General features: G+C 40.4%; 2 protein-coding genes across 3 annotated transcripts; both read right to left on the bottom strand.

Annotated features, from left to right (window-relative positions):
* Window positions 1-31: 31 nt before the first annotated feature.
* On the bottom strand, window positions 32-5,059 carry LOC118416180 (short transient receptor potential channel 4-like). The gene is made up of 10 exons (XM_035821259.1): window positions 4,673-5,059; window positions 3,273-3,728; window positions 2,552-2,756; window positions 2,179-2,312; window positions 1,753-2,008; window positions 1,445-1,541; window positions 1,049-1,259; window positions 602-769; window positions 361-402; window positions 32-181 (listed from the first exon to the last, which is right to left on the bottom strand). Exons 1-10 carry the CDS (start codon window positions 5,057-5,059, stop codon window positions 107-109), a joined length of 2,031 nt encoding a protein of 676 aa, XP_035677152.1. The 3' UTR covers window positions 32-106.
* Window positions 5,060-6,111: 1,052 nt separating this feature from the next.
* Window positions 6,112-14,919, bottom strand: LOC118415179 (short transient receptor potential channel 3-like). 2 transcript variants are annotated; one of them, XM_035819559.1, is made up of 8 exons: window positions 14,544-14,919; window positions 14,158-14,291; window positions 10,365-10,626; window positions 9,748-9,847; window positions 7,726-7,936; window positions 7,266-7,433; window positions 6,914-6,955; window positions 6,112-6,270 (listed from the first exon to the last, which is right to left on the bottom strand). In XM_035819559.1, the coding sequence occupies exons 1-8, from the start codon at window positions 14,884-14,886 to the stop codon at window positions 6,199-6,201; spliced, it is 1,332 nt and encodes a 443-aa protein (XP_035675452.1). In that variant the 5' UTR covers window positions 14,887-14,919; the 3' UTR covers window positions 6,112-6,198. The 2 variants fall into 2 exon arrangements, with proteins under 2 accessions (XP_035675452.1, XP_035675453.1); XM_035819560.1 differs by having other exon boundaries at window positions 14,158-14,919.
* Between the last annotated feature and the right edge of the window lie 13 nt (window positions 14,920-14,932).

Genomic DNA, 14,932 nt, shown 5'->3' with positions numbered 1-14,932 from the left:
AGCATGCACATTGCTAAAATATATGCCTTTTAATATTCCTACATTTCATAAGAAACAAACGTCTTTATAAGAATACCAGGACCTGCAAATGATCCAGGGCAGATGCTCAATTCTTCACAGTTTGATCCCGACGAAGACTGTACGCCAGCAGGTATCGTGTGCTGAGCATTTTGATGGTCATCTGTATTTACAAAAGATTGTATCGTCGGTGATATGACAAACTGCTGTATCATCAAAGCTAAGAAGCCATGCGTTAGTGGCAGCTACTGGTTGAAACTGATTAGATTAAACAAACACAAGAAATAATAATAGTTGGGAATTGATCAGGAATACAACTTGAAGAAATATAGAAGTAATCACCTTATACTTCTCCTTTGCCAGCTTCAAGGCGATTTCGTTTTCCTACGAGGAACAATATTATGAATGAACACATATATTATGCAGCTGGGTGTGTTTGGTGGTGGTGGTGGTGGGGTCTTAGTGTGTGTGTGTGTGTGTGTGTGTGTGTGTGTGTGTGTGTGTGTGTGTGTGTGTGTGTGTGTGTGTGTGTGCGTTTGTGTGAAAATCATTTAAAATGCAGCATCAAATTTATATTGGTTACCTTTTGAGTTTTTTGGCCGCGGCAAATCAGAACGAGCCATTTCAGGAAGTACCAGCCCGACTTGGGACTGGGGATGAGGTTGAAGGGAGGCGGCAGCGTGCGGCCTTTGGGGATGTATTTCAACATCTCACGGGAACGGGCGAAGCGCCACTCCACCTCAGCGTCGGACTGAAGAATAATGAAAACAAGGAAATGTCTCACATTTTTTATTTATATTTTTTATTGTTTCAATATTTGTTCTTCGTCTACCTTTGTCAGTTCAATTGTGTGATACGACGACAGTGTGCACACATAATGTACCATTAATATGTACGAAGAACTGCGTTGACATGATACTTCATAGTGTAGTTTCCAAACATGGTTAATATTATACAGTTCAGTTTCATTTTTTGCGTGCCTGCTCCATAACTACATAACAACTTTTACATACAATGATTCCTCACTTACCGAGACACTAGAGAAGGAGTCACTCAACATGGCGATGAGCATGTTCAGCATGATGATAATGGAGATTGTGATGTAGGTGATGAACAGGATTCTGCTCAGCCAGATGGATACTACAGGAAACTGGACCGCGTTTGGTGCCGCCACGTCCAGGTCGGTGAAGTCAAACTTTCCGTACAGTGTCCCAAACAGGTACCATATGGAGTGATGCAGTCTGAAAGAGAAATTATTTCTATTTGTTACATCTTGTTTTTCTAATATTTTCTTATCGCTATCGAGCTGTTAGTTTGATATACAGAAAAAGGTGACGCGCGTTAAGCAATATGATTGTCATAACCAACGATATAATGCTAGTACTACAAAGTAAAATGCAATGTATCGTCAAGTAATCAGACATACTGTGCAAATTGCCCATAATCACAGAAGTCATAGGCGGTAAAATTGAAGTTGGTGTTGTTGGCTTCTTGTGTAGCTTGAAAATACTTCAAGAGGCATTCTGAAAGTACAAAAACTGTAATTAGATAATGACAGATGTAATTGTAGGTGTATCAATTGAGTGATGTATTCCTACATCTAATTTGGAAATCTGCAATATTTTCTGATTTCCCTTGCTGTCATTGGATTTTGGCGCAAAGATCATCAGTATGTTCCGATGACGTTTGCACACTGTTAAATGCATAATGAGAGACAAAATAGATTTAACACACCTGAATCCGGTCTGGGTGAACTATACAGGCGTTGTAAAGCAGTGGCAAAACCGACGATGATGATGAGAAACACGATGAGGAACTTGAAGATGTCCCCAACCATCTTGTACATGGACAGCAGGAGCGGGCCAATAGTCTCGGAGAACATCAACATGCTCATGTACCGGGCGAAGCTGAGGATGACCGCTATCGCCAACAGGTACACACCGATGAAGAACGGGTTCAACTCGTCTGCACTGAGGGCAAGGCTGGGGTCCTTATCCGGAAAAACAAGAGGAGGGGTATATGGAGTATTGCTGCATGGTCTGTTGTGTGAAATCCGACACGCGATACCAACATCTGATCAAATGATTTTCAGAATCATCTCATCAGCTTTGCTCTGCAGAAGCAAAAATATAGATCCAAAATCCATGTAGCATTACGTACCCTTGTGATGGCAAAGATGCCGCCTACAAAGCAGCCTGTAGCTGTCACGTGACACAGAAGCAGCAGCAGGTCCCACTTGTTCCAGGCGTCCACTGAAGCTGTCCAAATCTCCTTCATCTTCTCCCACACCATACCTATCAGAAAATGTGTCGAAAACATCAGGACAATACTTCTTATGAAGACAAATATTACGTCCGGAAGAATAATTACGCACTAGAAAACAGTGTTATAAAAAGGAGCTTAACGACGATGTGAAGAAAGAGAGGGAATTGAACACATTTCAAATCACATGATTTCCATTGATATATGCATATCAAATCTGATATGATAATCAACATCAACAATTTGCACTTCGTTACACCTGGTCTCTTACCGAGCACCCAGCACCAGTAGGTTCCCATCAAAGCATCAAAGGATCCGGTGTCACCGCTAAGTAATATCATGAATTGCAAGAATATGAACCAGGACCAGGCCTTCATGCTGTACTTAACAACAGGTGAGGCGATGCTCTGCCCCAGACGAGTCTTTGGGACGACCAAATACAGGACTGCCAGAACAGGAGTTAAGATTTCCAACAGCTGCGGTAGGACAGAAATGCTGCAAGGTCAGTGGAAAAAAATCAACCAGTAGCATCTCAACAGCATGATGGTTTGGAATGTGCACTGTAAGACATTGATCGACAGATAAAGCCTGAAAATTTGTGTGAGACCAAATCCAGTATAACTAACTGCCCAAAATTGTTGGAGATTGGGTTTAGTAATTGCCGTAGCATCTCAGCAAGGAACAAGGTGAGGAATCTGACAAAACTTGCTAAAATAAGTAAAAACAATTTAAAGAATACCGTGCAAAGACCAATGAGGTATCAATTAAAGTCATGAAAAAGCCATCATACCAAAACGGCAAGACTCTTCTTCAACACGGAACTACTGTGCAAGATCCAGGGATGGTACCGGTAGAACTGCAGATTCAGCAACTCCTGGCACTTGCCATTCGCCACGAACTAGTGGAAGGAATACAAATGTAAATCGCGCGCGGGTCATGCTCACATATGAATTGGAAAATACAATCAGACCATACAGTAATATTGGACACACCTTCTTATATCCTACTTCAATGGCTCTCTGAAGTTGACGCATGCGCAATCCTGCGATGTCCTCCATGTTGTCGCCATCGTTCAAAACGACCATGACCTCATCAGGACACCTGGCGAAATCAATAAGCTCTGCAATGAACTCCTCAAGACGGGCAGAGAGTTCTTGGAATTCTCTTTTTCCAGTCTCGAGACAAGAGACGGTGTTGTTCAGTTCCTCCTTAGCGTTGAAAGCGGTTTCGAAGGGATCTTGGCTGGTGAGGAGGATGTAAGAAGGGCTGGTGACGGCGCGGTAGAAGTCAAGCTTGGCTCTGTGGTCGGTCGAACCGCTGACGTCACCAATGCTGGGGAGAGGGAACTGGTGATCCAGGAGGAGTTTTAGGATGCTGTAGTTGTTGCGATGCGCCGCTAGGAGGACCGGTGTGACGTGTGGAGAATACAGCGATTCTTTGGGTGTTCCCTGCAAGCGTTTAATTTGTACATGTAAATATACCGGTACTGATTAGATGCTTCCAAACTAACCTATGGCTAGTGGACTCAGATGACGGATTAAGGTACTCAGATCCAGACCATTTTGTGAGTGTATGGCAGCCTACAGCGAGTCACAGTGATAATGTCACCAATAGTCTACTATAGAGTAAATAATCAGGCGGCAAAACAATACTGTAAATGCAGTTAAGTTCGCGGGGATTTAATTTCGCGGTAGCGGGAAAATGGACTTTTCGCGGTGGTTTTAATTTCGCGGTAGCACCATGCACTGTAGTCTCTTACTGTTATGGAAAAATATTCGCGGTGGTTTTAAATTCGCGGTGAAGCGGCCGCCGCGAAAACCGCGAACATTAACCCACCGCGAACATTTCTGCATTTACAGTATTCTTAAGGGATACAGAAATATCCTATTGTTTGGCAGTAGCTGTGATTGTCAGGCTAGGATGGTTTGGATAAATGACCCACCCCAACACCAGACCCTGTATTTATCGTTAGGACTTATTAAACATTCATTGGGACAGAACGAGACCGTCTTTTGTCCAAGTGCATTGAGGGCATTCGAAAACATTTCGACCTGAAAAATGTCACTGGTTCTAATACAACATTGTTTATGTGTGAGTATATGCCATCCCAAAAGAACTGTCGATAGAGGAACTCTTTCCTGATCCTCGTATGTAGTTAGTATGGGACTGCCTGATTTCAGTTCAACACAGGAATGCCATAACATTAACAAGGAGACAGAATCATAGCACTACACGGCAAAGCATCCACATACGTATTGCTCACCCCTAGCCTGTTCTCACCATGCGTTACAATATTGAATGAGGAAGTTTTAATGATCGCTCATGGTACATAAATCTCATTGTTCTCATTTATATGATATGCTGTGAAGACAAGTAGTTAAATTTCAGTCACCTTCTTAGTGCCGTTTTGACTACCTTCTAGCCAGGTATGAGTCAGCAAAGTGGTGACGATGTCTTCCTTCTCCAAGTCCACAGCGTACAGTAGCGAGTCTCCCAAGTCCGCTCCATGTCTCAGTAATGTCTCCACCATCTCCTGGTTACCCCGGATCGTCGCCAGTTCTACAGCAGAACGGCCACACGGGTCCAGGCAGTCGATGGTGAAGGACAAGTCATCAAGGTTGTCTCTTAACATCGCTTCCACCTCCTCAAGGACACCATCTTTAACGAGGCAAAGGAACCGTCTATGCAGTGGACTCTTCTTTTTCGGAAAGGAACGACTTTCCTCTGAAAATATGTCATGGTCCGCCTGTTCTTCATCTTGGCTGGCGTAGGATTCCATCTCGACTAGAGGACAAACTTTAGCTGTTTGCTGCTGTCGTGTGAGGCGTCGTTTGGATGATGGCTCTGGTGTGTGTTTGGCTGATTGGCATGGGTGTGTCCCGTCATTATGAAAATTATCCATTATTAGGACAATGGTTCAGGTGGCGTAATTGTAAACAATTACTTCCACTCCAGTCGACGTTATGTATCTCTAATTATATCTTAAATGCCCTTAAAGCTCAACGTGCTCTTTCATACACCACTACTAATATATAGGCATGTGAGAAATGAACTGATGAGGACAACAACCAGGTAATTATCATCCGCCGGTCGCCATGAGCCGTAAGCCGTAAGCCGGTCATTTGTCTGTATTCCCCATGACACGCGTACGGGTCTCCTTATACCCAAGCTTTGAATGAATATTTGATGCCTACTAACACGTCAACTATGGTGTGTTATCTATTGTGTTTCTCTCATGAGTACTCGAGTGCACAGCAGGTGTTTTCTGTTAACAAAAGGGATGACACCTAAAATGAGTGAACAAATGACACACGGTTGAACAGCATTTGTTTTTATTTGATGTGAAACATTTTTAAGCCTAACGTTATCTCTGTCGTGGCGTGGATATGTATAAGAAGTGCGCAAACAAACAAACAAGCAAGCAAGGAAAACTGATTTGATTGGCATCTCCGGACATGACAGTAATACACTGGACCATTTTAGTAACATGGCCCTGCCATAGCCTCCATAACAGGCTCTTTGGAATTTTTCCGTATTTGGAGGCGCATGATACACTTTTGCTGGCCATTTCCTTTTGTCGGCTTGTGCCGCCGACTCGTCAACACTATTGACCCAGTACAAAAAGACACAGCCAGTAAATGTGTATTTTGCGCAAAAGGGCCCAGAGAGCCTGCTATGGAGGCTAATCCTGCCAGGTAAATCATTTACACTTACGTGTCTGACAGAATTTGTAATTGAGCGCGGGAGACGAAATAATCCACAACAGGTAAGTATGTGCCCACTTCCCCTAAACCTCCTCTAAACCTGTCATCATTAATTTCAGTAATATTTTGGTCTACATTCAAAACATCAAGTGTAGGTACATGTTGTATCCTTATCATAAACGCCGTGTCATAGTCGCTGCTGACTGTTAAAGCGTCACCCTTCAGCCTGATCCCGATGAAGACGGTACGCCAGCAGGTATCGTGCCTTCAGCCGTTTGACGGTCACCTGTTTGGTGGAACAGGAGAAAGACACTTTGATGATAAAGACGACATAATATAAGACACTGAATGATAAATCTAGCCTTACGCAAAATACACCATGAAAGCAATTGCTGACAGCTGTTTCTTCTCAATGTATTTCGGAATACTTTAGGTCACACTAATTTGGTATAATATGGATGATATCCGTGCGCGCATCAATTTTCGGCCTTTTCCCAAGAAACCATTCGTGCACATCAACTGCAAAATGTCGTGCACCAACGTCATAGAATGTCACGGTCAAATCCAAGGTCAAAGAAGAATGAATAGAAATTTTAAAAAAAATTGTTTGGCATGCCATATTCTGTGTTATGTCATGGTTCACTTTTTGAGTGGGCAAACTTCTTTTTATTCCCACGTGCACGCTCGTGCTCGCATCAGTTTTCGGGTTTACGTAAAGGTTGCCATCTGGATAATCAAATAAACATGGCCTTACTAGCTTATCATGTTTGGAATCACATGTTTGGATTCAAAATTAGGAGAACACTTAAAAGTGTGCTGTCTTATATTTTTGAGGGGCAACATTGTGCCCTCTGGCTCTGAGATCAAACATTTGTTCTAACGTGAAGTCAACAGAAGCTTAGATGATAAAGCATGAATATTTCAATTACCTTATACTTTGTGACAGCATGCTTGAACTCCTTCTCGTTCTTCTGTCGGAAACAGAAAAGGGAAGAAAAGATATCGAATTATTCTAAATGTGTAAAGGAGATGAAAAACTGCAATGGTTCAGTTTTGACTGTTTTCTTTCATTCACATCTATACATAAATCCAAACCAGGGATGAGCTTTAGTTAATTTAGCGAGGGAAACAGAACGATGTACCTCTGAGGTATTCTCCACCATATTGTTTAACTTATCGATTCCAAGTCAGTCAAATGTTTTGAAGTGACGATGCGATAGAGTTTCTTGAAAAATTTTTAATGTGCTGGTAACGCAAATGTAGGAACCTATTTCTGCTAACCTTTTGAAGCTTTTGGCCGCGGCAAATCAGAACGAGCCATTTCAGGAAGTACCAGCCCGACTTGGGACTGGGGATGAGGTTGAAGGGAGGCGGCAGCGTGCGGCCTTTGGGGATGTATTTCAACATCTCACGGGAACGGGCGAAGCGCCACTCCACCTCGACGTTAGACTGCAGAATGATGAAAACAATGAAATGTCTAATTTAGCATAAACATTTTTTATTATTATTTCAAAATGTTTTCTTCTTTTACTTTTTGTCAATTCAATTGTTTGATACGACGACAGTGTGCACATATATGTACCATCAATAAGGACGAAGAACTGCGTTGACATGACAGAGTAGTTTTCAAACATGGTTGATATTATATATAACGTTACAGTTCAGTTTCTCATGTTTCGCGTGCCTGCTTCATAACTACATCCAGACAATGATTAATATTTAGTCATGATTCTCCACTTACCGAGACACTAGAGAAGGAGTTACTCAACATGGCGATGAGCATGTTCAGCAGGATGATGATGGAGGTTGTGATGTAGATGATAAACAGGATTCTGCTCAGCCAGATGAACAATACAGGAAACTGGACTTCGTTTGGTGCCGTCCCATCCAAGTCAGTGAACTCAAACTTTCCGTACAGCGTCATGAACAAGTATAACATTGATTTGTCCCATCTAGGACGAAGGGATTGTACACTTTTGTTTCATCATATTTTTACGATAGTTCTTTTCTTGAAAACATGCTGACAGTGTAGATATAAAAAGACGCACTTGCAGCCACGTGAAACGGACGCCATGTTTGCGTGTTGCGTGTTTGTTTCAGAACATCCATTGTACAAAAAAAACGTATTCCAGAACTAGAGTTCCACGAACACATCCCTTCGCCAAATAATCATGCCTTTATTCAAGACTTTGAGGTCTTATTCATGTATTACTTAAGAGTACCTACCCCAATAGCAAACGACTGCATGGACATGTGTTCCCCACAAACGCTATCAAAAACATAAACTTCTTTTTCTCAGTTACATGTGTGACAAGTCCTATTATGGAATGCAGTGGATTTGTAAATTTGCTGTTAATTTGCATAATAACCATCCACTATGTAAGTCTTCACTTAGGCTATCTACATGCCAAAATCATCATGTTCATGTTTTCTCATTAATCATGTAAATGAGGTCGTCATTTGCATAATTAATATGGGTTGGGCATTCTCTTTCTCAGCTACATATGTGACAAGTTTGAAAGTTCTATCATGGAATTCAGTGGATTTATGAACTTTCCTCATTAATTTTGCAAATTAACTGTTGATTTGCATAATTAGTATTACACTAAATTAGTCATCACTTAGGCTATCTACTTCTCAAAAATCACGACCACAGCATGTTCAGAACACGAGATGTCAAAAGTTGATGTTTTGCTGCAGTACCTTAGGGGGCCGCTAGGGGGCCCATTATCGAGCTTGACCTTCGCTTTCCTGACCCATACCAACATATCAAATATTATCAGAATCCATTCAAGGCTTCTTGAGTTATGCATTCCACAAACAAACGGACGCACACACTCGGCCCGCTACAGTCTTGAAGAAAATGCTACGCCAACCATTTTCGAACTCGACCGTCCTTTCCGCAACCTCTATTCAAATACCAAATATCATGAAAATCCATACACAGCTTCTCGAGTTATATGCTATTGGCATGGATTTATGAACTTTCCTCATTAATTTTGCAAATTAGCTGTTGATTTGCATAATTAATATTACAATTATGTACGTCATTACTCATTCTATCTACATACCAAAAATCATGATGATCCGTCAACACGTTCTCGAGTTATTCTCGTCCAAAGTTTGAAAGGAAATTGGTGCCTGCAGTTCAAAAAGCCGCTAGGGGGTCCAAACTCACAGCGCTTACTCTTTGCCCCAAGGGCCAAAATCATGACCAGAGCATATCCAGAACACGAGATGTCAAAATTAAAAGTTTTGCTGCAATACCTTAGGGAGCCGCTAGGGGACCTATTATCGAACGTGCCCTTCGTTGTCCTGACCCCTACCCAACGACCAAATATTATCAGGATCCATGCAAGGATTCTCGAGTTATGCTGTTCACAAGAAATCGGACGCACACATTCGGCCCGCTACCGCCCTGACGGCAAAAGGCTACGCCAACCATTTTCGAACACGATCTTCCTTTCCGCAACCGCTACTCAAATACCAAATATCATTAAAATCCATACACAGCTTCTCGAGTTATATGCTGTTGACCTACATGTAGGGACACAACATGAGGCCTTAACCGAAAATATAACCTTCTCGGCGAAGGTAATGAAATACGACTGATGAATGGTTAGTCACAGTATGTCGAAATGTGGAACGAATTTTAGGGCATACGATTGAAGACGTGAGATGGTGTTCTAGAGACACTTCAAATTAGTCCTTCAAGTTTTGTGTATCATGCAGCTAAATCTTTCACTAAAACAACATCACATACTGTGTGAAGTCGCCATAGTCGTGGCAGAAGTCTTCAAAGGTAAAATTGACGTTGGTGTTATTAGCTTGGCTGACAGCTTGGTAATACTCCACGTGGCAATCTGAAAGAGAAAACCCATGGTAGCAGAGGGGTTTGTCACATTTATTTGTTCATGAAAAGCTGTTTCACAAAAGTATGGAAGCCTTTCTCTACTTACTCAATTATTCAATGGCAATGTCATCAATCAATGACAATCCTCGGATATATTGTGTACGTGGTCTAGAAGCCATGCGTAGCCGGATTGGACAATCTGATGGTTTAACTCGATGACTTCTGATTTGTCCTTTTTTCCAAAGATTCAATAAAAAATACAATATTATATAGACTTACAGATTAAAGGGTTAAAAGAGACATACAAAATGATATCATGAGACATACGGGAAATAAACTAATAATTCGAGTTGAGAACAATTTTCGGATATATATATATATATATATATATATATATATATATATATATATATATATCCTTAATGTTTGTGTTTAGTCACATTTACATAGCACATCACTATGTTCCAATGACGTTTGCACACTGTTAAATGCATATCGAGAGATAGTTCAAAATAGCTTTAACATACCTGAAAACACTCTCGGTGCACTATACAGGAACAGAAAAGCAGTGCCAAAGCCTATGATGATGATGACAAACACGATCATGAACTTAAAGATGTCCCCAACCATCTTGTACATGGACAGCAGGAGCGGACCGATAGTCTCGGAGAACATCAACATGCTCATGTACCGGGCGAAGCTGACGATGACCGCTATCGCCAGCAGGTACACACCGAAGAAGACCGGGTTCAACTCGTCGCCACTGAGATGGAACTCGAGGCCGTGGTCCTTATTCGGAAAAACAAGAGGAGGGGTAAATGGAGTGTGACACCCGCCACGATACCAACATCTAAACAAAGGATCATGGAAGCTTATCTGTGTTGGTAATTATCATATAGTACTAAGCGAAACTTTCTTCCAACACAAAAGTACATGCGGACCAAATTTTCAACGACCACTGTCGCCTTCTTCAGGATCAATACTGATGAGTGATGAGTAGAACGTAAACTCGCGAGACTTACGGACACATGATCTTATTAACACTGGAACAGGGGGAAAATGCACAAAACTCTTTTTGAACTTGATAAATAGAGGAAACGTGCGGAAAAATATGAGTAAACTTGTTACGGCCGAGGGTTCGGTTAAAACCGACCCTCAAGATATCTTAATCGAACAAGTTAAGTTTTTTTTCCGACCTTTATTCTTTAAAAGAATCTCCGATGTCTTTAGAGAGCGATACTTTTAAATCTTTTTTTCCCGACCCACCCCATGTCTCCTTATCTGTCGATCAACGAGACAGATGTGAAGGGGAAATAACCGAAAAAGAACTCAAAGAATCTATACATTCATTTTCATCTGGAAAAGCACCGGGATTAGACTGCCTACCTGTTTATTTTTATAGAGTTTTCTTTAAGTATCTTAAGAAACCCATGCTTGACTCCTTTAACTTTTCTTATCGGATGGGGCATTTAACCGACACCCAAAATCCGGTCTAATTACTCTTTTACTTAAGCAAGACTCCACGGGACAGGATAAAGACCCGTCTCAGATTAAAAACTGGCGCCCCTTAACATTGTTGAACTGTGATTCGCGTATTCTTTCTAAATGTATAGCCCTTCGTATGAAACAAATAATTCCAAATCTAATATCACATGATCAGACTGGTTTCTTACAAGGGAGGTGCATTAGTGACAATATACGTCGGATTTTAGAAATTATAGAATATTATGAACGTAATGACTTACCTGGTTTAATTTTTGTTGCAGATTTTGAAAAAGCATTTGACACAATTAGACTTGATTTCATTTTTAAAACACTCGAATACTTTGGCTTTGGTGCGGGATTGATTAATTGGATAAAAGTTTTATATAAAGACATTAATAGTAAGGTAATCAATTATGGACATATTTCCCACCCCTTCATCCTGTCCCGTGGAGTTCGCCAAGGCTGTCCTCTTTCGCCTTATTTGTTTATTTTAGGAGTAGAACTTTTATCTATTAAGATAAGAAATAATATTGAAATAGAAGGCTTAACTACGTATGGTATGGAGTCCAAAATTTCTCAATATGCCGATGATTCTAATTTCCCTTTGGCCCCGAAACTTGGTTCCCTCTACTCATTAGTTAAAGACTTAGAAGATTTCTCTTTATTATCTGGTTTAATTCCAAATTTCGATAAATATAAAATAAAACGTATAGGTTCTCTAAAGGGTACACATTTTTATCTCCCTTGTCCTTTGCCAATTCATTGGACAGACGGCCCCATCGACCTTTTGGGAATTCATATTCCTGTACAACTTTCTGATATAATTAGTATAAATTTTGATAGGAAATTCACTAAGATCGATAAACTTTTATTTCCTTGGAAGACAAAGACTTTAACACTTATGGGTAAAGTTACTTTAATAAACACACTTATTGTATCACAATTTATATACTTACTTAGCTCGCTTCCGTCCCCACCGCCTGATTTTTTTGTTAAATATGAAAAGAAAATATTTCGATTTCTATGGGGAGGTGGGCCGGAGCGAGTTAGTGGAAAGACTATTTACAGTGCGTATGAACAGGGGGGACTTAAGCTAAGAAACTTGCGGTCTGTCGATCTCACCTTAAAAGCCTCTTGGATTCCTAAGCTACAGTTAAACAGAGAATGGTTCTGTTCCAAGATTCTATTCATGTCTTGTTCATTGTTTCGTACTTCCTTGTTCCCCTTTGCACAACATTCTGTCCGTGATTTTGATAAGTTTATGGGTAAGAATCCCCCGGTAACTTCTTTTTTTAGACAGGTCATACAATCTTGGCTGCGCTTCCAAGTCCGACCCCCAGAGGGTGTGGACGAGATCAAACAACAGCTTCTTTGTTTGAACTCGAATATATGTATTGGTCAAAAACCATTCTTTTCCACAGCTTTTGATACGGGGGGAGTTCGATTTCTTAATGATGTATTAGATTTTGAAAATGAATTTCTTTCTTATGAAAATTTCATTCTTAAATTTGGGGATGTGTGTACAAAATTACAATACAATCAGTTAATCTCTGCTATACCAGCTCACTGGAAATCGTTATTAAAGAAAGCATCTTATATCTTACAGGTTTGTATGCCCATTTGTAGAGACACAACTTGGCTTAGAAAAAAACACATCAATAAACATTTGTACCTTTTCTTTATTAACGATGACAAGGTTTGTGAACCGTCGTATAGAATACAGCTGTCTTGGGAGGAACTTTTTAACATTCCTATCCCATGGAGACAAGTTTACAGCTTACCTTACAAGCTCTCAATTGATACATATACAAGGATGTTTCAGTTTAAGACGCTTTTTAAAGTCTTAACAGTAAATAAAACACTATACACCTGGGGCCTGATAGACTCCCCTCTATGTAGTCTGTGTCAGGGAGAGGAGGAAACAATTATACACTTATTTTGGAATTGTAGAATTGTAGCTAATTTCTGGGCTGAAGTGGAGGATTGGTATTTTAACTTGACAAATACAAATTTACATATGAATGCTTTCAATACTGTCCTTGGTGATCTAAGCGACCGATGCCCAGTTTTGTCAAATCTTATTATACTCTTAGGTAAATGTTATATATTTAGGTACCGGAAAAAACATGTTGATTTATCTGGTTTCATTTCATTTGTTTCCTATTTTCAAAAATTAGAATTCATTATTGCTCAAAGACAAAATAAGATCCAGAAACACATTGGGAAATGGGGTAAATTATATATTGTTCTATCTAGTTAATTTCCATTATTTTCCTGTACAATGATAGGGGTACTCACGGCATTTTATGATCATACTCTTTTGTTCTTGGATTTTGAGTTTCAGTTTTGTTGTTACACATGTGCCTTTATTTTCTGTATGCTTGCCATGATTTTTCTTTCTGTATAATTATGTTGTTTATAAACAATAAAAAGACTGATTTATAAAAAAAAAACACTTGATCTTCCGGACTACTTTGTAAGAGGTATACCGTATACATCAGGGCACTTCAGCCATCACATGAACAGAGACGGTGGGCGTTATAAACTTCCTGGCACGTTTGACTAATTACTGACGACACGTATCCGGATGATCACGTGTTAATAAGATCATGTGTCCGCAACTCTCGCAAGTATACGTTCTGAAGTGATTGGTCATCAGTATTGATCCTGAAGAAGGCGACAGTGGTCGTTGACAATTTGACCCGTGTGTACCTTTGTGTTGGAAAAAAGTTTAGCTTTGTACTATCTAATCAAATGATTTCTAGAATCACCACATCAGATTTCGTTTTGCAGAAGCAGAAATAGAAATATTCAAAGCTATGTAGCATTACGTACCAGTATGAGGACTACAAGGCCGCCTACAAGGCAGCCCATACCTGCCACGTGACACAGGAGCTGCAGCAGGTCCCATTTGTTCCAGGCGTCCACTGAAGCGGTCCAAATCTCCTCTATCTTCTCCCACACCATAGCTGTAAGAAAATGTACCAGAAATGTCAGGAAAATAATCGTTATTAAAGGTACGTCCGAAAAACAATTACGTATTAGACAACAGTGTTTTCTTGGTAAAAGTAGCAATGTTACCAACACTGTGGAGAAAGAAAGGCAGTTGAACAAATTTCAAACATTATTTCCATTAAAATCATGTTGTATGAAATGTTGTATAAAATTTAATATCGTAACTAAAATCAAGATTTTATACTTCGTTACACCTGATTTCTTACCGAGCACCCAGAAACAGTAGATTACCAACGAAACCGAAACGAGCACCGGGTGATCAAGAGCGCCTATTAATGTCATGGATTGCAAGAATATGAACCAGGACCAGGCCTTCATGCTGTACTTAACAACGGGTGAGGCGATGCTCTGCCCCAGACGAGTCTTTGGGACGACCAAATACAGGACTGCCAGAACAGGGGTTAAGATTTCCAACAGCTGTGGTGGTACAGAAAGTGGTGCAAGGTCAGTGGAAAAAAACAACTGGTAGCATCTCAACAGCATAATGATTTGGAAATTGATACCACGAACATTAGTGTGAAATCCATCAGTCATCACACATATACACATATACCCAAAGGCCTTAAGCGTGGGAGTTTAGGTTTGATAATTGCCT

The sequence above is a fragment of the Branchiostoma floridae genome, chromosome 5 (assembly GCF_000003815.2).
Source record: "Branchiostoma floridae strain S238N-H82 chromosome 5, Bfl_VNyyK, whole genome shotgun sequence".
NCBI classification, from domain to species: Eukaryota; Metazoa; Chordata; class Leptocardii; order Amphioxiformes; family Branchiostomatidae; genus Branchiostoma; species Branchiostoma floridae.
The sequence above is the reverse complement of the archived record's forward strand: the minus strand, read 5'-3'. Positions and strand labels throughout refer to the sequence as shown.